General features: G+C 48.1%; 1 protein-coding gene across 2 annotated transcripts; it reads left to right on the top strand.

Moving 5' to 3' along the window:
* Window positions 1–3,151: 3,151 nt before the first annotated feature.
* On the top strand, window positions 3,152–8,144 carry LOC119393928 (gamma-butyrobetaine dioxygenase). Of its 2 annotated transcripts, none has more exons than XM_037661121.2 (6): window positions 3,152–3,363; window positions 3,924–4,159; window positions 4,726–4,976; window positions 5,439–5,803; window positions 6,777–7,045; window positions 7,955–8,144. In XM_037661121.2, the coding sequence occupies exons 1-6, from the start codon at window positions 3,226–3,228 to the stop codon at window positions 8,031–8,033; spliced, it is 1,338 nt and encodes a 445-aa protein (XP_037517049.2). In that variant the 5' UTR covers window positions 3,152–3,225; the 3' UTR covers window positions 8,034–8,144. The 2 variants fall into 2 exon arrangements, with proteins under 2 accessions (XP_037517049.2, XP_049271486.1); XM_049415529.1 differs by having other exon boundaries at window positions 3,924–4,163; window positions 4,730–4,976.
* Window positions 8,145–21,701: the final 13,557 nt, after the last annotated feature.

The following is a 21,701-nucleotide window of genomic DNA, read 5'->3' as shown; positions in this document are numbered from 1 at the left end:
ACACTTGCAAATAACAGAAAACATAAACTCGTAGATACAAATGGCTAAATGCAAATAATAAACGTCTTCGAATGATTGATATCGCTCCCTGCAGCCGAAAGTATCTTGCGCAAAAGTGTGGAATCGGCCGACCGGCTCCAAGCAACTATAGACAATTACTTTAGACGTAACTACGGGTAGCGGCTCCAATCGCTGCTGCTTACAGTTACGCCACGCACATAGCACTCGAGGGCATTGAAAACAGGCGCGCAGATCGCAAACACTTCCCATTATTCTTTTTTCTCTACTTTCGACACAGAAAAGGGCATAGTGCCAAGCGCTTCCTCTGAACCTCTTCCACTGGAGCGATTCCAAGCTATCGTCTGATAGAAGCCGATCATGACTTTGCACAATAGATTTGCAGACGTTGATCTTTTTTTTTTCTCTCGCGCCACTCGAGATCATGTCGACATGCCCTCAGGAGTAAGCCTTCTCGTTTCCTAGTCTCCGAGTCAAAAAAGCCCGCGCGCTGCGAGCGCAGCAACGGCGACTGGCAAGCTGCCGACACAGTGTCCTCCGTTGTTAAAAAGCCGGCACGGGAAAGAAGCTTGAAGTATATACGTTATCAGTGCCGCTTGTGTCCGTAGCTGAAGCGAGAAGTGCCGTTACACAGCGAGTGTATTTGTTTGCTAGCTTTATGGCATCTCTACGTCGCTGTTATATCACTGAGAACACATGGCAGCTAAAGCGATAAGAGGGGACCCCTCGGGACCCTTCCCGCAGCCTACCGAAGTTACTGGAGATAAGGGCGTCAGTGTTTGGCTCGCTTCACACGGCTTTCTCGGGACGGGGACCAAGGGCCGGGTTTGGGACAATATTTGGGACAATACCGCACATTGCAATGTCGCCTAAAACATTTTTTGCGCTTGTCCTGGTAGCTTCAACCGATGCGTATGTAAATGCAGAATAAGTTACTGTTGTTGTAGGTTTAACATTTGTCTGTAATACAGAACATCGAATCAAAAGAAGTGGACATATTCCAGCCTTATTACACATCTGCCGATAGCTATCGAATGTCCTTTATACAAATTTCCAAGCTCTTCAGCCGAACTCTTAATGTTTGGTAGCCGGGTGCTCAGCTACTCAGTAGGGTTTTATATAATCTCGGGAGGGTAGGAAATGTCAAGTCGAAAACCAATAAGCAGCAACAGCTACAACAACAGTTAAATCAAGGAGTTAAGGTCGTTGAGAAGATGCTTGCTCGAACCAGTCCAGACAACAACGAGATGTAATAGAGCAATATAGAATACTCGACACTCAGTATGTCCGTCACTGCTCTGATATATTGTGGCAAGGAGCTGGTCTTTTTTTTTCTTTTTTACAACAGTGAGATTGGCTAGACACGCAAAATTGTGGCCGCCCTGTTATCTGGTGAGAGATGAATGATAACCAGTGCCAAGAGTGAATTTTGCGCCAATGACGACCAAGTACCTGTCAACATTGTCCTCAGTGCACTTTTACCCCGTGGGTATTCCTGCCACGGAGTTCTGTCGAGCACCATCCTCGTGCTGCCGGCGTTATCGCGTCTTATCCCCCGAACGTCACCCTCTAAAGGTCCCCCGGGAAAGCCTCGGTTCGGCATACGGCATACGTGACACTCGTATTATCTCACGCGTCCTTGCCGTTTATCTTTGCATTGTGTTGCACCTAAGTGCACGTCGATTGCCGTCCAAAGGGCACGCGACCTGGAACGTAACAATGGGCTAGAGATAGAAAAGTTGCTGAGCTCAGAAACGCTGAAGACCACCAAGCAACAGCTCTATAGGAGCCCAACATGTGGGTCGCTGATAACGTGTGAACCGATGAGCCGGTCATTAGAGTAATTAGATGGTTTTAGCTTAGCGTCGCTTACGCTCAGCCCCATGCAGATGTAGCGCCCCGAGAGAATGCAGCAAACTGCATAGATTTCGCGTTTTTGACGAGCGGATCTTCCGTGACGCGGTCAGCTTGGCTGCAAAACGAAGGCGAAACCGAGTGACACACCTTCACGCTTCGCTCAGTTGGCTTAATAAGCGGAGCGAGAGATGCGTTCTACGTTCCGCTGCTAGTACGATCGTTCTGCGCACGCGCGCTACAGCTCCATCTACGCGTTTATGTGTAAATCGCTAGCATACACAGGTCTGACAGGAGCGGATCGTAAATGCTCAGCTAAAAATGCCTATTATGCGATGAACGCTGTCGTACAGTTATTCGATAGAGGTGGTGAATTGGGAGGTTCCTTGGATCAGAGGGAATTCTTTAATCACTTAGATAAGGGGTGGTCCGTAGAAGTGGCCCCAAAAATGATTCCATCCTACGTTCACGTTCAGTAGCGTTCATGGAAAGATGTTCTGTTTTCATCGAAATGCAGTCCGGAGCACCGTCCCGTATATATGATGTAATATCCGCCCCCTTATGTGACGTTAGCACACGTTACGGATTGTCACCGCTAAACGACAATGTATCACTCAATAAAATAGTTCACCAACTCGCAAGTCTCATATCGCCGTGCGAGAAAGCGCAGAATTTTGTCGCCATATGATGAGAAAAAAAGAACGTAATACGTTCAAATAAACGCGCATCCATACAAATGCACGCGCAGCTATACAACTGAGAAATACATTTGAAATGTTTGCTTGTAAGTGCCCATTGCTTTTGCATGTCTATCAGCGAGCAATTTTCCTTATATCGTACTTTGTTTTCATTCCAGTTTGCAGAAAAATTCTTCTTTCTGGAACCGGGAGGCAAATCCTTCAATGCCGTTCTTCCGGTGTCCCGATCACCAAAGCTACAGGTAGGTATCCTACCTCGTGTGGTGCATCTTATTTAGGCGCAGTAGTCATCTGCATAAATCTTATGTTGTTCGAGGCTTACTAGTGCCTTGTAAAATATGACCGAAACAAAATGTATACGCCAGAGTTATTATAGTTTTCAACATATAAACTGCTAAAGTAACCGATAACTAAAGCGCCTGTCGACGACTGATGAAAGGATTTTGCCAAATACAGGCCCTATTTTTGCTTTACGAGCCGGTTTTTTGGAACTGGCGATTGAATTCTTTGCCATAGGCCCGCCAGAATATGCGCAAGTGCAAGTGTGCACATTGTTCGAAGGTCACATTACGTGGCATAACTACAATGCAAATATCGACATTTTGAGTGATTTCGTCTTCTCTTGATCCTTCCAGCGGCAAGATCGGCTCGTTCTATGAGCACTGTTCTCGCCGAAGAGCACGAAGAATTCTCACTTCCCCCACCAAAGATCAAAGACGTGTACAAATCCAGCGAGAACACCCTATGCGTCACCTTCTCCGACAACAGCAAATGTCAGTTCAGCAGCACCTGGGTGAGTATCGCCACATTTATATTACGGCGAATAATGTGAAACAAAGACAAGCTTACAATACAGCTGCGTCCAAACCACGATGAATTTTCATACCCATGTATGTTAGCCACTGTAATGCAGCGCTGCTGCACCATTAATTTCTCGCTTCATCGGGCCATAATTCAGGAACAACATCCGTTGCACCTTACGAAAACATTCAGATGCGTGCAAAATTACTCTACATCAGAAGTTGCTAAACAAAATGGTAATAGGATACAGAGACCTGAAGCCAGTGCTACGCAGAAGAGTGTGGGTGTGGGCCAGTTGGTGATGCATGACTAGCAAAGGTAACCGCAAAACCACACGGGACACAGAAAGAGACAGCACGAAGCGGTAAACCTCTTACGTTTTCATGTTGTCTTTTTATGTGCCCCGTGTGGTTCTGCCGTTACCTTTACCAGTGCTACGCATTCGATGTGGTTCTGCACTACTGCTATCACGGTTGAATTTCTCAAGTGTTTCTCATTTGAATCGATAAATGAAGACGGCATTCTGACGTCTCCCGCTGTCTCATCTTACAGCTGCGGGACAGCTGCCGGTGCCAGGCGTGCGTCCATCCACCGACGCAAGAAAAGCAGCTGAATAGCGCCCAGATAGACCCCAAGATCCAACCGCTTTCCTGGGACGTCGAGAACAACGCTCAGCTTCTGGAGGTCTTCTGGCCCCAGTCGGCACGTAGACCACCGCATGCCAGCACCTACTCGGCCGAATGGCTCCATCAGTTTTCCCAGCTTTTCCAGCCGAAGGAGCGAGAAGCGTACGTCTCGAATCTTTGTCCGTCGCTAGGCCGTTTTGTTACTAAGTGTACCGGGCTACAGGCTCATCTTGTTAGCTCCTCCGTGCTCCGAATAAAATACTTCAACACATCTGTATATTAAAACTGACAGGACTGTACTACACCGGTGCAGATTAGAGTTTATATAACAGCTTAGTTAACGGCACGTAAGACATTAGACAATAGCTGCGGAAGAATCAGCTATGAACTACTTAACCGATATTACAAAGCCTTGGAAAATGCGAGGTGCGCGACTGTTTGCCAGGTTAAAGCAACGTTCATATAATTTAGCCAAGCCTTCAGTTAACTGTTTACCCGTTACAACATAACTGGGTCCCTGTATTGAAGGGTCCCATCATAATCTTTCAGTTGCCCACCAACATGTAAAGTTAGTTCCGCAATAGCCGACTAAAGTGAACAATGTGTATGAGCGTATTCAAAAGTTCGTATTAGCCCCATAGATTCATTCAGATTGTACGAATTGTTCCGATGTTCACGTATCACTGACGTTGTAATTTTGTAACAAGGCATTTTATTGTTATCTGTAGAGAGCCCAGCCCCGTTAAAGTGGTGGCCGCCCCTGCTGCTTCCTCTGCCGAGCCCATGGCTGTGCCGCAGCCGCATGATGACATCAAGGACGAGGCTTACACGAACAAGAAGTCGTCCGTGATCCTGTGGAATCGTGATGAGATCGAGGAGAACCCCCCTGAAGTAGAGTACGAGGACTTTATGGGCACACGAGCCGGTCTCAAAAAGATGCTCAAGAACGTGTGCAAGTACGGCATCTCCGTCCTCAAAGGTAAACTATCCTCATTGTTATTTTTTTTCTCCTGGTGTCTTTCATCACAGCTTCTTTGCCAGTATTGCGCATACGCAGATTTTTATAACTACTCTTAATAATTGAATGCAATTTGACAATGTGGACGTTCAAAAACCGCATAACTACGCAACAATCACATCGTCAGTTATAACGCAAATGGAAAAAAGAAAATCACGTATACATCTGATGAGTCATTTCAAACACAAGGGCACATGTGTTATGAGAGAAACTAGAGTAATAAATGCGAGAAATGAAAGTCATTGATTTAACCACGTTTGACTGATAAAGATAGCTTACATAATCTCTTAAAAAATGTGGCCTTGTTAGCGTTATAATTATCATAGATTCCGGTTTCAAAGAACAGCCATATCCTATCCTTGTGACAAAACGCTGTCGATATCAAAATTTAAGCGCTTTCTTTGCACGCATCCCTTTTCTTAGGAGTGCCCCTCCACGAGCTCGAGATCATCAGCGTAGCACGGCGCATGGGCTACATCCGAGAGACCGGCTACGGCTTGACCTTCGACGTGCGCTACAACGCCGACCCGAAGACGCACCTGTCTTACACGGGAGTCCCGTTCAGCCACCACACCGACCTGGCGTACCGGGAACGAGCCCCGGGCGTGCAACTACTGCACTGCCTCAAGGCTGCCGACCCGGCCACCAGCGGCCAGGAGGCCGGCGGCAAGTCTTTCTTCGTGGACGGCTTCTACGCGGCTCAGTGGTTACGCTACAACTACCCCGAGCACTTCAAGATCCTCTCCACGACGCCGGTCATCTTCTCATTCCTGGACGCCGAGAGAGACGTGAGTATATACACAGCGAGAGGGTTACAGATAGCAACTTATTCCGAGATGAGCGACAGAATTACATGTTCATGTACTGCAATGTGAACTACGATTGCTGTCGTAGTGGAGGCGCCGATGCTAACTGTGTGATAACACGAGGTATGTAACGCGCGTTCAAATTCCACAAGGCAGGTCTTTTTGAATGAGAGCGAACACCATGGCAATGAATGAATGAATGCACAACTTTATTTTTCCCTGGTTAACGGGAAGGGGGCAGTGGGACGAGGGTTGGGGGAGGACCTACTTGAAGTAGGCCTCCTCTACCATCTCAGCCCACGCCAGGATGGCCTCCATGCCAAGGGACAGATCAACCGCATGCATATTCCCAAAATGCGATACTATACACTGAGCTACTGACGCCGATGTGTACTCGAAACTTGCATAAATACGAAGAGATGAATCTTATCAAATGCAACATAAAAGCACGATTGAAGCAGTCTTCTCGAACTTTTGTAGCCAGCTTACTATCTTATTTTCACCACAGTAAGGCAATGCGAAACATCCATTGGAAGGCAACGTAACACGTTGCACATTATGTCATCGCCCACGAAATTGACTGTAATGCCTCAGCAACATCCTCCGTTAGCTATGAAAGCAGTTCTCCCAAATAAACAAGGGATACTAAGGCGGAAATGAAAAATTACATAAGGAGAGGGCAAGTGCTCGTAAATTGTTCAGCACAATTTTGAAACTGCGCAAGGACAGGATGAAAACAAGAACACAGAGGCACACCGGAAGAGCAGATTTTCCAAGTCACTTTACTTCGTCTTGTCTTCGCGCAGTTCAAAAAAAAATTTGCTGAATTTATTAACCGACTAGCCCAACAACGAACTTTGCTTCTGACATTGCTACTTCTCCGGACACACATGCGTCACACTTATAGCACTGACACGTGGAGTAAAGAAGAGGATCGGTCCTTGATTTCACGCAGAGGTGGTTCCGTGAATCGTGGCCTGTGATAAGCGTCGACTACATGGGCAAGCTGAAAGACATCCACTACAGCCCGTTCTCGATGCGGCCGCCACTGCTGCCCCAAGACCAGGTGGCCACGTACTACGAGGCACTACGGCTGTTTGCGCAGCGCATCGAGCAGAGCACGCTGCAGTACTCCTTCTACCTGAGCCCCGGCGATCTCGTCGTGCTGAACAACCGAAGGATCCTGCACGGAAGGACGAGCTACGACCCCACGAAAGTTGAGAGGTGAGCATTGCGTTGGTGTATCTCGTGCATGCGGTAGTGGTGGTGACTATGCCCATTGAAAACCGTAGGCAAACATTTAACACACCATGTGTCAAATGACATACCGTTTAAGCATCTAGCTCACAACGCAAGATAAGGACCAAGTGACAACTGTCGAAGACAGGCGCTAACTTCCAGCAGACTTATTTTCAGAGCATGACGCCCATATGCGCGAGACGCTCTGAAAATAAATCTGTTGGGAGTTAGCGCCCCGTCTTCGTCCGTTGTCACTCGGTCCTTGTCTTGCGTTGTGCGCTAGATGCTGAAAGGGAATAATACCAACATTCCTAAATTAGTGAGTTACACATGCCGTCACAGCACATCTCGAAAACGATGCAGGGCTGCGAGTGTCTATACTGGCACCAATATCGCGAAAGAAAGAAAGAAAGAAAGAAAGAAAGAAAGAAAGAAAGAAAGAAAGAAAGAAAGAAAGAAAGAAAGAAAGAAAGAAAGAAAGAAAGAAAGAAAGAAAGAAAGAAAGAAAGATAGATGCTTAGTGATAATTCGCGGGGACCTCACGGAATAAGTACAATTATTGTATTTGCAAAGCGTGACTTAAAGGGCTTGGAAGCTGAGCATAGTTTATCCTTCCGGGTCTGTTTGGTGACTTTATTGAAGTTCTCGAGTCATTTGCTACCTTAGGCTCTGGCATATCAGGAGTGCAGTTAGAAAAAAGGCCCACAAATGAAATTCACGAGCTTATACGCTGACAATCATAATAGAAACTCGGAACACAGGATGTGCAATTTGAGCTGGCACCAGTACTTTCTCAGCCCTGACGCATATTGCTAGCTGCTCTTGAAGTCATGATTTCCATGCACATCCTACAAACACGATTTTGATATATTTATATCGTTTGATTTGTTCCAGGCACCTGAAAGGCTGCTACATGGACCTCGACGAGCTGAAGTCTCTTTACGAGAAAATGCGGAAAGATGACACTTTGTAAATACGCATCAAACTCATCCGTGTACATACAAGCGAATCATCATCCTAGGCACCATATAAAATATTATTACGTAGTGGGATTGGTTCAATAAAAAGATACTTATCCCCGGAATCTGCCTTCTTTCACCTTTTACTCTGACAGTAGTGAAGCGCTCGAAAGTGAGCTTGCTTTGCCTGTCTGCCGGTAAAATCAGTTAAGCTGACGACGATCCAATGTTCACACTTGTCGACGTTCACGTATTGAGACACTATTCTTTTATCTTCAGGCCTTCATCCAGTCGTTCTTCGCTTCGCCATCTAAATATACGGAGAAGAAAAGTAAAACTGTGTCAACGGAGCGGCATTTTGACCGACACAGTTAAAAATGGCCTCGCAGATGAGAAAATTCGACTGAAATTTGCATAACGAAGCAAAGCCAACTTTGATATTTCTATTTTGAAACGGGGTTTTATGTAAAAATGCAGACAGATCTATCCAATTCTAATCAACAATTGTAAGTTAGCACCTTTCCGAAGTTTTTGTGATGCTTAACTAATTGGTGCTGTAATGCTTAACTAATTAACTAATCTTCGCTCCTGTTGGTAAACCAACAGCAGCGAAGACGCAAAAAGAGTTAAATTTTGAAGTTTAATGGACCAACGCTACGATGTAAATATACGAACCTCGCTTCGCGTCTTGGGGCACTCTGTATTGACATGGACTACCTGGAATTCTTTACATCCGGACCAGCACTAATATATTTCACTCTACAGCACGTGCAAAACAGCTACAAGCCTAACCGTCGTATTTACAGTGACAGCTCTGTTCACCTGCATCATCTGCCTCCGGTGTCCGGATTCCGTCTGCCAATGTCACCATTTATTTCACTCTCAGTCACCGTACATCGTCTACAGCCACTTAACTGGCTGTACTAATGGCTGCTTTTTATTACATCGTTGTCACAAATTAGCGGGTTATAAAGCGCGCGCGAGGCCGCTTTCAGCTGGCTACGAGACAGAACGGCGCGAACCGCTCGCCCAAGAAGCGCAAAAGACGAAAAAACAAGCATCAAAAGACGCCGGCGCGCCGCATCCTCCTCACCCACTCGAGCCAGACGCCGTCGACACGATCGAACGCCCGGCAAAGCCTGGATGGTTCTAGAAGGAAGGGGGGACGCATCCCCGACCGGTGCCGCCGCGATTCGAACCTACGAGAAAGCTCTCGCCCCTTCTGTAGCCTTAGCTGTATTGCACGCCGAAGAACGCTCCCGACGCTTCTGGAAACCGGGGAAGAAGAGATAAAAGCGTGCAAACGACGAGAGTCGAGTAGTGCAGACAGGGGGTCGAGAAGTCAGAGAGTGAAAGAGTGGCCCGGTGATGGTGAAGTTATGCGAAGTGTGGCTTCGTTAGCCAAAGAAGACGTGTTTATGATGGTGTGCGGTCAGTCGATCGTCAATCTGGAAGAATTGGATGACGACGCCGTGTGAGCCGTGACAAGTCACGACGACGGTTGAGCTACGACGATCAACGCTGGAGCTGGCGTGAGTGTTTCCTTGAAGAGAAGCATTCGATTACCGTTTAAGTATTGTGGACTGGATACGCCATTATCTATTCAGGACTTTAACTGTCGTTGAATAGTTGTAATGCATGCGATTGCATTCGTAGCGTGTGATCTGTTTGTTTAGCTCCCGTTGTGTAAACACCATAACTGGTACCAGCCGAGTGTGCATGTGTTTGTATTATTTGTATTGCCTTAACTGAGAATATATTTCGTTTTCGTTTGTGTTATCGACTCTCGGCTCTGACTCGGTCTTTGGACCACAACCGGCGTTCGCTGGCGCACCAAAGGACCAACTCTAAGTTGTCCGTGCTTTCGTGGTGCGTTTTCGGAGGACCGTGACGCCAGCCCTTAGAATCCGCCCGGCGATTGGCAACCCGATTAACGGGATTAGTGACAATCGTAGACCAGACAGCTGAGCCTTGGGTCGTCTTCACCAAATCAAGAGCGGCGCTGCAGTCTCTGAAGTGCCCAAGCACGCAGGAATAGCTCGTAATGGACATCAAACGCCTATGCGACAAAGCCTGCGAACTGAATTACCGCATTGTTCTACACTGCGGAATACGAGGCAACGTCCAGGCTGATGACGCTGCCAAAGGTGGAGACGAAGCCTGAGAGAAATAGTCGAGATACCTTTCTCAAGAAAAGACGCAGCGACACTCGTATCGGCACACGCTTGGCGCTTCCAGCGACCCTCTGGACATATGCTAGTCACCAGTATGGACCTTTTTACAAAACTGATCCATCGTGTGCCTTCGATGCGCCGCGAGACCTTAACAGACAAGAGAAAACATGCCTACACCGCGTCAGATTAAACGTCGCCTATACTAACTGCTTTAATAGCAAAATTAAGCTGTCGTACTCAACATTGTGCGTTCAATGTAACCATAGGCGTGCGCAGGGTTCCCCATCAGGGGGGGGGGGGGGCGAAGGTTCATCGTAGCGCTCCCCCGCCCTACTAAGTCAACGTATGGGGCAGATTTTGCGCCCCCCCCCCACCTCTTAGGTAACTAGAAGGGTCAATGTACGGGGCCGATTTTGCGCCCCCCTCTTAGGTGATTTGGGGGGCGGCCGCCCCCCTGCACCCCCCCCCCCCTGTGCGCACTCCATGGAGGAAGGAAAAACTAAGGAGAGGCCCTATCCTATCCCAATGCATTGCAAAAAGTGTGGCGGAAGTGACGTCAGATTTATGGGGCAAACAAACCGATATGGGGCAAACAAAACAGCAGACGCCCCGCGGCGTGCTCTTCGCGGTGGTTCGCTTCTGCTCGGATTTGTAGTCCCGGCGTAAACTTAGCTCGTATTGTGCGGTTCGCACGCAGTAAAATGTTGCAAGCAGACGTTTACCAGGCTGTTCGTGCGTGCTGAAGTTCTTCGTGGAGCGTTTTTGTGCAACAGTACAGAAAGTACCGGTACGTGCCGTAATCAAAAACATTCAGCCCCTGCATCATCGTATTCGAACTCACCTAGGAGTGACTTACGCGTCTTACTGGGCGTTAGGCCTTTCTTTTCCTTTCTTGTAGCCCGATTTCCAGATCTATTGTCCGATTAGCGGTTCTTTGCTCGTGTATATGGAGTGAGCGCAGTATATCTATTCGGCGCAACGCCAACCTATAGTTGGCGTAACTTCATGTCGAAAAGAAGACACCTCTGTATTGTATACGCGATCGTGCACGTAAAGTTTGTAATTCTAGTGCGCACACAACACAAGCACGCAGCGAGCGCACACCGCACAATACATACATCACGTAGTCCGATAACAACAAAAGTTTATTGCTCTTTCGTTTGAACGACACAGCCTCTAAAACGTACGATGCCTTCAGCGCATGGAATGTACGGCGCCTCAGACGCCAAAAACAAGATTTCACGCGTGTTCCGAGTTTACACAACGAGTAAGAAGCAACAGAGCGCACATCCGAGAGCTTCGCACGCAAATACCATGCCTTAGTGATCAGTAATGAAGCGAACGTATACGTACACATGAAAAGTGCCACCCAGTACTGTCCGCAGTGCACGCGATTTGCACAGGGTATACGCAACAGCTGGGCATTTCGTAGCTTTCCTAACGAACACACAGAAGGAGCAGCACGCGTGAATCGACTACGCCGCTTGCATGGCGAAAATCAAACAAAAAAAAAGGCTGCAAAAGTTTCGCGACTCGCTCGATGCGCGCATGCGCTAGCAAACGACGAGACGGATATCGCGAAATGTTTCGCTGCTAATTCGCTAGGAGGCAATGCGGGCGTTTGCGATGCGGAGGCTTCACCTGGCTTCACGAATGTGACGTCAGGGCCTCTCCTTAGTTTTTCCTTCCTCCATGGCGCACTCCTATGAATGTAACATCCCAAAAGGCCTGAAACACGTTCTGTGCGTATGTATGCGATACGCATCAGAGAGACGGTCTCTGAAGGCGACCTCACACCTACAACGCGACTCGTGCTTAGAGCTGCGACATATTCTGGGCCCATGGCCAATCAGCACCTGTGCGTTACGTGCCACGAAAGCGCTGTTGCCTTTCTTGCGGGCCACAAGCATGAACGAAACTTTCTAAGCAGTGCAATCTATGTGCGTGTGTGTGGCTTTATGTGCTGCGATGTGTTTATCAGTGTTATAATCCTCACCCAGCACCTGGAGTAGCATGTCAGGCGAAGAGCCAGGCTAACATCTCCAGCTTTTCATTGAGACATATTTCTCTCTTTTTCTCTTTGCGTGCACTTAAATCTAAGAACACGGATGCATTTGCATATTGCCGTCATCGAAATGGGACAGGCGACCTTTGCGACATGCGGAAAGCGTGGAATAATTCTCCAGCGAACGCATGATCTGGAATTAAGAGAACGGAAAACAGCGCTAATTGTCAAAGCGCACCCAGTGTTGGAACGTTCCGAGCTCACGAAACCTTGGACAACGAGCTCACAACGTTCGTTTTCTTCCTCTTCACGGCAACGTAGGCAGCCAGACAAAACCTCTCGATAAGCGCCGTGATTACCTCGTGCTGCGAACGCACAAATAGAGAGAAAAATTTAGCATTTAGGTCCCTCACAATTGCCGTTACGAGCTGGCTGCGTCACAGCGATGAACGGATGCATACTGTCCCTCAAGTGATTAAGGAAGCAGGAAGCACAGCCGCCTCCATCAAACTGCGCTGGTCTTGCTTTGCGCCTACTGTACTTGTAGTCAACGTTCGAAGGAACGCTTCATTCATCATCGAAATTAGCTGCAACCACGCCTCTTTTGCAGATATTGTGACATCTGCAGAACAGGGGCGCACCATAGTAGACCCTACCTAACCGCTCCTTTAAGAAAAATACACAAAACAGGAAGTACTCGTCATCTTCGTCAAGTATCGTCTTCTCGATGTAAACATTTGGGCTCGGTCCGCTGGTTTTCCTTATTACGCTTCGCTTTATCTTCCGTATTTACTTACCTTCCACAAGCTACTTTGAGAGATCATTTAATTACGTCCACGTCCCTCAAGCCATAAGCTCTTCTTTGAAGGGCAACGATTCGGGACCAGCCCAACAGCGTCGCCCGAAATAGACAGCAGCGGATGTCTTCTTTCCGTCACTTTTGTAGCATTTTCTTTTCTTGGCTATATGAGAAGTTTTCCTTGATGCTTTATAGGATAAATGGATACGCACCTTCTAATTTTTAACTGTGTTTTCATCTAGGATACAGTGGCTGCAATGACGCTAAAATAAACTGTAACATCGCCTACTCCTTTTATGCACTGGGCGGGTGAGTGCGTTAGGGTGCAAGCGTAAGTACAAATCTCTACGGTCTCTAACTAACAAATGGGCCTGAACTTACATAACCATCTAACGCTAGAATCCTTCGTTAAGACGAATTTTCAGCCAATCCTGACGCTGGGCACATAATTAGCGAACACGGCCGAGCAATGACAAGGAGCATTTACGGAAGAAATTTGTGAATTCTGCCTCTGTTTCTCATACTCATTTCCTCACAGAAATTTCGACCCGCCTCAGCTACCAGTAATAGGTGCCAGAAGTAAAAATTATCCCTTCTCCCATGATGGACATCCTTGCATCTGTAGGGTTGCTAAAATTGTTCGCGATACATGATAACAAGCTCAGATAAGAGAAACCATAGTTGAAAATTTTATAAATTCTACATGCCACGCATCAAAATATGTGGCACGAGGGTGTCGCGAAAACCGATTAATGCCTTGAAGATTTCTGCTCATAATATCCTAAAGTATCCATTGAAAGTGTTTTTTTTTACTGGCGTCAAATGCCAATGTGCGGCTTTCGTATTTATTCTCTAACGGAGGCGCGAGCTTACGTGCACCGCCTTTGTGCGTGTGGTTGAATAAACCGTAACGGCAGATAATCTGAAAAGTACGGTACACACCCGTTTGCACTTGACGCTAGTAAAAAAACATGGCTGATCCCTCCGCCATATGAGTCAGTATAACACGAAAGTAAAACGCGTCTTCACAGAAGTAGTGCTTATTCTGTAGTGTTATATGAGAGTTTGTACAATGTATATTGGTGTTCGCCACCTATAGCACTGTTTGACGTGGAAGCACCCACGTTGACGCCTAGTGGCACATCTCCATCGCGACGACTAACGCCCGTGATCGTGATTTAACCGTTGTGGTAGCTGAAGTTTTTAACATATACCTGCACACAGCTTATCGTGAATCCCGCGGAAAGATGACATCAACAAGCACATAATAAACACTGGTACTCGATGTGCACTTCTTCAAATCGTCGTCAGTTAAGGAGAGAAGCGGCACGGTGTGCGCTCCCGAGTAATAGGGTAACCTACGCCTGTGCTCATGCATACACTACCACACTGCGCTTCAGCAACACGGGAGGTGGAGGTTCGTAGCTTGAGCTACGAATGCGCGCATGCGTTCCACGTCCTGCTGGCCTTCGAGTCGAAAAAAACTTTATTGCAAGGGAATTCAAGACCTCCCAGGCCCCCTGGGTCCCCGCGCGACCCCACCACACTCAAAGGTTCATGTCTAATAGGTCCATGACGCTGGCAGCCCGGCGGGTGGCGATCTTCTGCCTTGCCGGGTCCGTGGAGCGTAGCGAGGTCTCCCAGTCCCCCCAGGTTCTGAGTAGCACCGACCCGCCGGGAGGAGGAGAAGACGGACAGGCCAGGAGAATGTGGGTTAGGTTTGCCCTCGGTGCATTGCACAGAGGGCAGGAAGGTGGGATGGGTCGGTAGTGGGAGAGGAGGGAGGGGGTAGGTAAAGTCCGCGTTTGCAGACGGCGCCATAGGTGCTGTTCCCTGGTAGTAAGGGAAGAGTGGGGGGGGGGGGGGGTATATTTGCCTTTCAGCACGAGCATTCGCAGTGAGCTCAGCAAAGGTACACGCACGCTCCTTCGAGAAACCCTCCATGAGATCCACCTGTGCCCGGTTTCTCGACCCTCGGGCTAAAGAATCGGCGGCCTCATTGCCAGGGTTTCCCGAATGCGCGGGCACCCAGATGAGCTCAGCGCTGTGGGAGGAAGGGGGGTTCTGGGTCAGCATGTGGAATGTGGTAGGGTGAACTCTGCCCCTAGCATAATTTAGCAATGCAGTTTTTGAATCGCTGAGGATGTAGGTAGCATTGGAACTGCCGAGCGCTAGCGCAATAGCGATCTCTTCCGCTTCTTCTGGTTTTGTTCCATGAGTTAATTCTTTTATTAATGGAGGGGTGTTCGGTGTGTAGGCCACCGCTGTGGCTCCGTGCTGATCGCATGCAGCATCCACCCAGATAGCATCCCGCTCCCCGCCGTACGCCTTATGGAGAGTTGCTGCTCTGGCTTTCCGTCGCTCGCGGTTTCGATCGGGGTGCATGTTACGGGGGAGCGGTCGAATACAGAACGTTTCGCGAATTTGCTTGGGTAGGGAATTCAGGGAATCATGATTGGCGGGGATGCGAATTTGGAGCTTTGAAAGTATATGTCTTCCGCTAGGGGTGCTGGCTAGTCGGAGATATTGTGCCTGCAGATGTGCCTCGGTTAGTTCTTGTATGGTGTTATGCACACCTAACTCTACCAGGCGTTCGTTACTGGTGTTTTTTGGGAGGCGGAGCGCTGCCTTCGTGGCTTGTCTGATTATAGAGTTAATTGTTTGGATTTCGGTCACATTAAGGTTGAGGTAAGGTGTAGAATACAATACTCTACTCATGGTATACGCGTGTACCACTCGCAGAGTATCTGCTTCTCGCAGGCCGTGATCTTTAACTGTCACTCTGCGTATTAGCTGCGTGGTAGCTGCCAGCGTGCTCTTTCAGCGTTTGATGGTTTCGGTATGTTTCCCATCTTGTTGCAGGTAGAGCCCCAAGATGCGAATGGTAGGGACCTGAGGGATCTCCCTACCCTGTACACAGATTTTGATGGAATTGTGGTTTCTGTTACCTTTTGGTGGAATCAAGAAAAGTTCTGATTTTAATGGTGTACAGCTGAGGCCTACCTTGGCGACCTCGTCCTGTATTACCATTGCAGCTGTTTGTAGTGTTTCTTCGATTTGGGCGTCCGATCCATATGTAGTCCTCGCTCCACCAAGGCAAGACATTCGCTCGTCGACATCATTGCCTTTCTGCAGTGCTTACTGCAGTGCTTACTGCAGCAGCTTTATTAGTCGGTGCTATCGCACTCGAAGCAGTCGGCGGCGAAACATCATTGGCGCATGTGGAAGCTGCACTACTCCGACAACGAGCCGTCACACGCCAACATGAAGCGAAAGGCAAAAGAACGTAACTGCGTCCAGGGCGACTCCCCGACGCTAGCGCAGCCAGTGTTTTTCGCTGGCGTGATCGAGACGCTTTAACCATTGCCTTCGAGATTGCGCGCCGGAGCGCAATCTCCGAGGCAACGCTTTAACTGCGTCGTCGCCCAATCGTTCTCTAGCGGCACTAGTAAGTGTATGATGCCGCATTACTTCACTTCCCCGCTTACAGACCGCGGCACCGCCCCGCCCCGCCTAGCCCCGCCAACAGAGAGCAAGCACCGTGCGAAAGAGAACGTGTGAGAAATATAAGGCGCGTTTCTGAAGTGGCGTGCATATGCCTCGCTAGCATTGTCCCTGGACGACCCTGCCCTGGCTGGTAGGGGCGTTCCTAGGGTGGTTGTTCTATCGTCGAAGATGACAGTAAGGGCGTAAACAAATTCATTTTTCTTTCAACTACATAGCAACACACTTTCTGTCAAGCCTTGGCTAGAGCGAAAAGAACTCTTTGTTCCCTGGAGCATAAATTGTATAATATGCAACAAACCAGAAACGATAGAACACATATTTTAGGCGCGAAGCACCTTGGGGTCTCTGCGTGTGGGCTTGCATCGCGCATCGTCGTCTGCTCCATTTGCTTGAGCGCAAAAGAGGGCGCCACCGCCTCAGCGCTCGCTGTGTTGCGAGTGAGAGCGAACGGCACGCGCTGACTATGGAAACTCTCTTTCTGCGATGAACGCTGAACTATCTGCTCGCAAGGAACGAGAACGCGCCCTCGCCCGTGAGAGTCAACGCCGATGCAGGCAGCGTATGCTAACGAGTTCCTTGATTGAAAAAAATCGATCGCTCGCACGGCACAACCGTTCACCGACCACAATAAAGTCCGTAGCTGAACACAGTTGAACAATAAAGATTCGCAGCATGCACGTTAACTAAAAGTGTACTGCGGGTCTCTGTACCTAATCTTTCTTCTGTCTCTCATTGCCCATGAGCAGTGATTTTGCTGTGGGAAACACCGGCGCACACTGCATGCTACGCCTCTCCACAGGTTTCTACGTAAGTGGAACTGAAACACCCTTCGCTACATGCTTCGCCCCTCCCCAAATTTTTTTTTTGGATTGTTGGGACGCAATATTTTTATGGGACATTCTTCAACGCACTTTAAAGAAAGAATTACCGGTTACTCCATATCGTATTCGCTTCCTTCCCACAGATACAACTGGTTTCCCCTATGACGTGGTTATGCTGGTTGCATGCACAGTATCTGGAAAAGGATAATGGAGTGCAAAATGCTAACCTAGAAGCTTTTTCCGCTAGAGAGTATTTCATCGAATATGCAGTATGTTTAAGAGAGACCTATCGAGTTCTAGAAGAGCCACCAATATGGACGTCTATGTTAGATGACCTGGTTTCATTGAAGCGGTTTTAAATCTACGACAGGTTGACCTTTCTAAATAGCACCATCATTGTTATGCGTGTTGTTATCTTGTGTGTGGAATATGCATGTTTGTGCCATGAAATTGAAAACTATGCCTAATCCAGAAAGAAAAAGTCTCGCTAGCATTGTTGGTAGAGCGCCGGGCACTTATCGTCGCGGCTAAGGAGTCGTAGGTGCGATTCCCGGCGGGGGAACTTTTTTACAGCTTTTTTTTTCCTTCTCATTTGTTACCGTCCATTTTATCAATGTCATACCCGTGACGGAAATACGTCACTAAAGTCTTGGTGGACCCCGGCCTAAAACGCTTTCGTGTTAAAAATGCACAGAAAGTTCATAGAGATTATGCGACTTTTGCGACAGAGAACCTGATGGCTGTGTGGCAGTTCAAAAACGCATGAACTTGTTTTTTTATGTTTTTTATTACGCTAGGGCATGACTTGTGTAGGGTGTCCCAATTTCTTTCGCCAAAGACATGCAGTGACCGCTGTGATCGGTGCGCTCACTGCCAAATGGCTGAAGCAGAGCATAGCTTAGAAATTGACGCATCTGTACTCAGAATCAGCCCCTATCACGATAAAGTAAAATGAAGGGTAAAAAAAAATGTGTCTGTCTTCGTCTTGCCGCTAAGAAGGAACAGAAACTGCGGCAACGTAGGCATTTGGACGAGCTGGTATGGCTCCATTCTGTGATAAAATGGCAGCGCAGCACAACCAGACTGAGTATACAAAAGACCAGGGCACGCGCATCAGCCAGTCAAAGACAGACACCAGTTTCTTCCTCCAACCTTATCAGTCGGTCATCGCCCCCTATAAAATTGTTCTGCATGTTATCACAGAGAAATGGCCTCTCTGCCTTTTGACCGTGCTACAGTTGGAAACGAGATAACAACCGCACGCGAAGTCAAACGCAAGACACTTGTCTACCACACATTATGTGAACGCCGCTAAATTTGTATGTAGTGTAGTTTACAGTAATATATTAAGCCGAAAACTTAAATGCCTCATCAAACGCGAAAACTAATCGTTGGGGTCAGCGTCAACACCAACAGTGCAAAAAGTTACGTGATGAGAGATGACGTTATCATAACGTCATTTGACATCAACATGAAGTCATTATGACGTCACATGATGACGGGCGAGGATAATCTCATTCGATTGAGAACAAAAACAAGATGGAAGCGAGTCGTCTTAGACGAATGCATAAGAGACCGCGTTACTTTTTTCTTTTGAGTATATAGGTTCTGTTCGCACATCGCTTTCTTTCTAGTTTATTTTCTTCCACGCATATACTCGAAGAGCGAGAAAAAGAAATAAAAATGAAGTGGTTCACGCTCTATAATATGCGTATCTTTGCTGACGAGCGCTTAATTTATCTAAAGCTCTTCTGGAATAGAACCTCGCACACCTTGTAAAGAAATGAGACCGACCGACGCCATGGCTGCCCCGTCTTCTTCCCCTTTAATGTAACACCCTAATCCCATGATGATGATACGTATGCCCCAGATGCGGCGGCCGTTTTCTTCTGTTTTCAACACATTCCCGCTGCCGCCAAATGAACACACTGAATCGAAAGACGAGTACTGTCCCTCAGCACTTCGAAACTTCGTCAACTGGCTTGCATCGAGTTCAGTAGTTAGATGTTCAGGTGGTCACTAACGTTGCTGCATTTGGTAGAACATTTGCTGCGATGCGTCTGCTGGCGATGTACAGCTTTCACTTCCCCTTTCGTTCTTAAAGCCTCCTGGGCTACCAAAGGAACTGGGCATTCTGGCCACGCGAATCTTTTCATCAGGCAGGCAGGTACACAGCACGTGGTTTCAAGGGCCAATCTTGCGTGATCAGGATTCAGAATATTAATCACCTATAGGGTCTTGAGTATCGAAGCCGCCTTCGTTATGGTAGTTTGCACCTGCACTTCATGTTCCTGCTGCTTCGAAGGCTGGGCTACAGGACGGGTGTCGGGACAGAAATTCGTCGCCCTGGCCTCGCACGTCTCGAAGTTCTCATTGGTGAGAAAATCTTGCGATGGGCGGAGATACCGTTGACTGGTCGGGGTGCAGGGCTCTCGATATGTTCCTCTCTATGTGCACGTCGAAGACCTTGGAAACCTCAGGTCGTCGTCGTAAAGGGCGAGTCAGTACGGAGCCGAAGTAGACGTGAGGGCTCCCATCTCGCGAGCCTCCAGACGACGCCTGGAGTCACGTGGCTGACCTCCATGGACTGTCTTCCCTTGCGAACATCGGCCGTCGTCGTGAAGGGCGAGTCAGTACAGAGCCGAATTAGACGTGAGGGCTCCCGTCTCGCGAGCCTCCAGACGACGCCTGCATACACGTTGCTGACCTCCATGGACTGTCTTGCCTTGCGAACATCGGGCCGTCGTCGTGAAGGGCGAGTCAGTACAGAGCCGAATTAGAACGTGAGGGCTCCCGTCTCGCGAGCCTCCAGACGACGCCTGCATACACGTTGCTGACCTCCATGGACTGTCTTGCCTTGCGAACATCGGGCCATCGTCGTGAAGGGCGAGTCAGTAGGGAGCCAAAGTAAACATGAGGGCTCCCGTCTCGCGAACCTCCAGTCACTTCAGTCCATGGGTGCTCCTAGCGGTCTCAGTTCCAGCCGGAGTCGTGGTCCCGGGTTTCATGGCACCAAATGTAAAGAAATGATACTGATGCCATGGCTGCCCCGTTTTCTTCCCCTTTAATGGAACACTCTAATCCCATGATGATGATACGTATGCCCCAGATGCGGCGGCCGTTTTCTTCTATTTTCACACACCTCAGATATCGGTTTCCCGAAGGTATATTCATAGTTTAGAGCTACCTTGCATTGATATGCCGACATCACTTGTATAACGATAATACAAACGGAAAATGAACTCATAAATATTCAGAATATTTTGCGGCTTTTCGTTTAGCTTGAGAACACTCAGGGTAAGCTTTGGACATGACATGCCCTATAAAAAAGCCCGAGATATCTGATATCCATAATGATACTTAGGGGTGAATTTTCGAGTTTACTTAGTGAATATTGCTCAAGCGTACAGCGAACTGCGAAGAATAAACGCTGTGTCAACCTATTTATCTGATCATTTTGCCTTCATCGTAGATAAGGGGCAGCTTAGAGGAAAGCAAAAACAGTGTGAAGGCACTATTATTCCCCAACAGCTCGTAACCTTCCTGTGGTCTCGCCCCTAATAGCCGTTTTCCTGCTTAAGTAGGTTAATCGAAGCTATGATGGCTGAACGCTAAAGAGAGAGGATCTTGTTTACGCTACAGCACTCGTCCGTCCTTGATCCCCAGCTGGCACGCCGAGCCATCGTCTTGTGTTTCTAATGCACACTCGCGTTGCAGCTGCCTCGCGCTTATGTTGCCAGCATATGCTGCCTGCCGCACGCCTGCTGAGTGAACTACAGAAGCACGAAGCAGTGAGTGGAGGCTCCTGCTGGTCACGCGTGTATCTACGTCCTAAAGAGTGCAATAGCGTAACTTCCCGTCGCCATCACAAGCGGAAAAGTCACGTGACCTAAGCAAAAACGTCACGTACGACGTGTTACCCATGCCAAATTTAAATGAAAGGGAAAGCTTCTTCCTGGCGTTGCATAAGTATGGCCACTTTGCCAGTGTCTGTGGTTGGCCCGTGTCACTAGGGAGCCAGTAGCCTGCGCCATGCCGCTTCGTGGTTTCTCCACAACTGCATAAAACTTGTCTCCAAAACACTTATGTGAGTGATCATGACAAATGTGGTTTTTTTAACTTCGTAGGACTAAAAGCGAATGAATCGAACGTTCAGTATTATTCGACATAACAGTCAGGAGCCCGAGTAAGATACTACTCGCTATACTTCGGAATGTCGTCAAACGGTTTCTATATGCTGGCCAAAGAAGATTCATTCATTCATTGAAAGTACCTTACATGCCCCAAAAAAAGGATATCGGGTGAGGGGAGCCGAAAAAAAAAACAATGTTACACGGTGAACACAGCACAGTTATCAGTCACGGAACTATACTAAT

This window comes from Rhipicephalus sanguineus, chromosome 5 (genome assembly GCF_013339695.2).
Source record: "Rhipicephalus sanguineus isolate Rsan-2018 chromosome 5, BIME_Rsan_1.4, whole genome shotgun sequence".
NCBI lineage: Eukaryota > Metazoa > Arthropoda > Arachnida > Ixodida > Ixodidae > Rhipicephalus > Rhipicephalus sanguineus.
The sequence above is the reverse complement of the archived record's forward strand: the minus strand, read 5'-3'. Positions and strand labels throughout refer to the sequence as shown.

Excerpts from the sequence above, each read along its gene's own strand:
- LOC119393928 (XM_037661121.2), top strand. The coding sequence starts at position 3,226 with ATGAGCACTGTTCTCGCCGAAGAGCACGAAGAATTCTCACTTCCCCCA. Across the intron at positions 4,160-4,725 it reads CAGCCGAAGGAGCGAGAAGC|AGAGCCCAGCCCCGTTAAAG; the intron begins GTACGTCTCGAA and ends TGTTATCTGTAG. Across the intron at positions 5,804-6,776 it reads TCCTGGACGCCGAGAGAGAC|AGGTGGTTCCGTGAATCGTG; the intron begins GTGAGTATATAC and ends GATTTCACGCAG.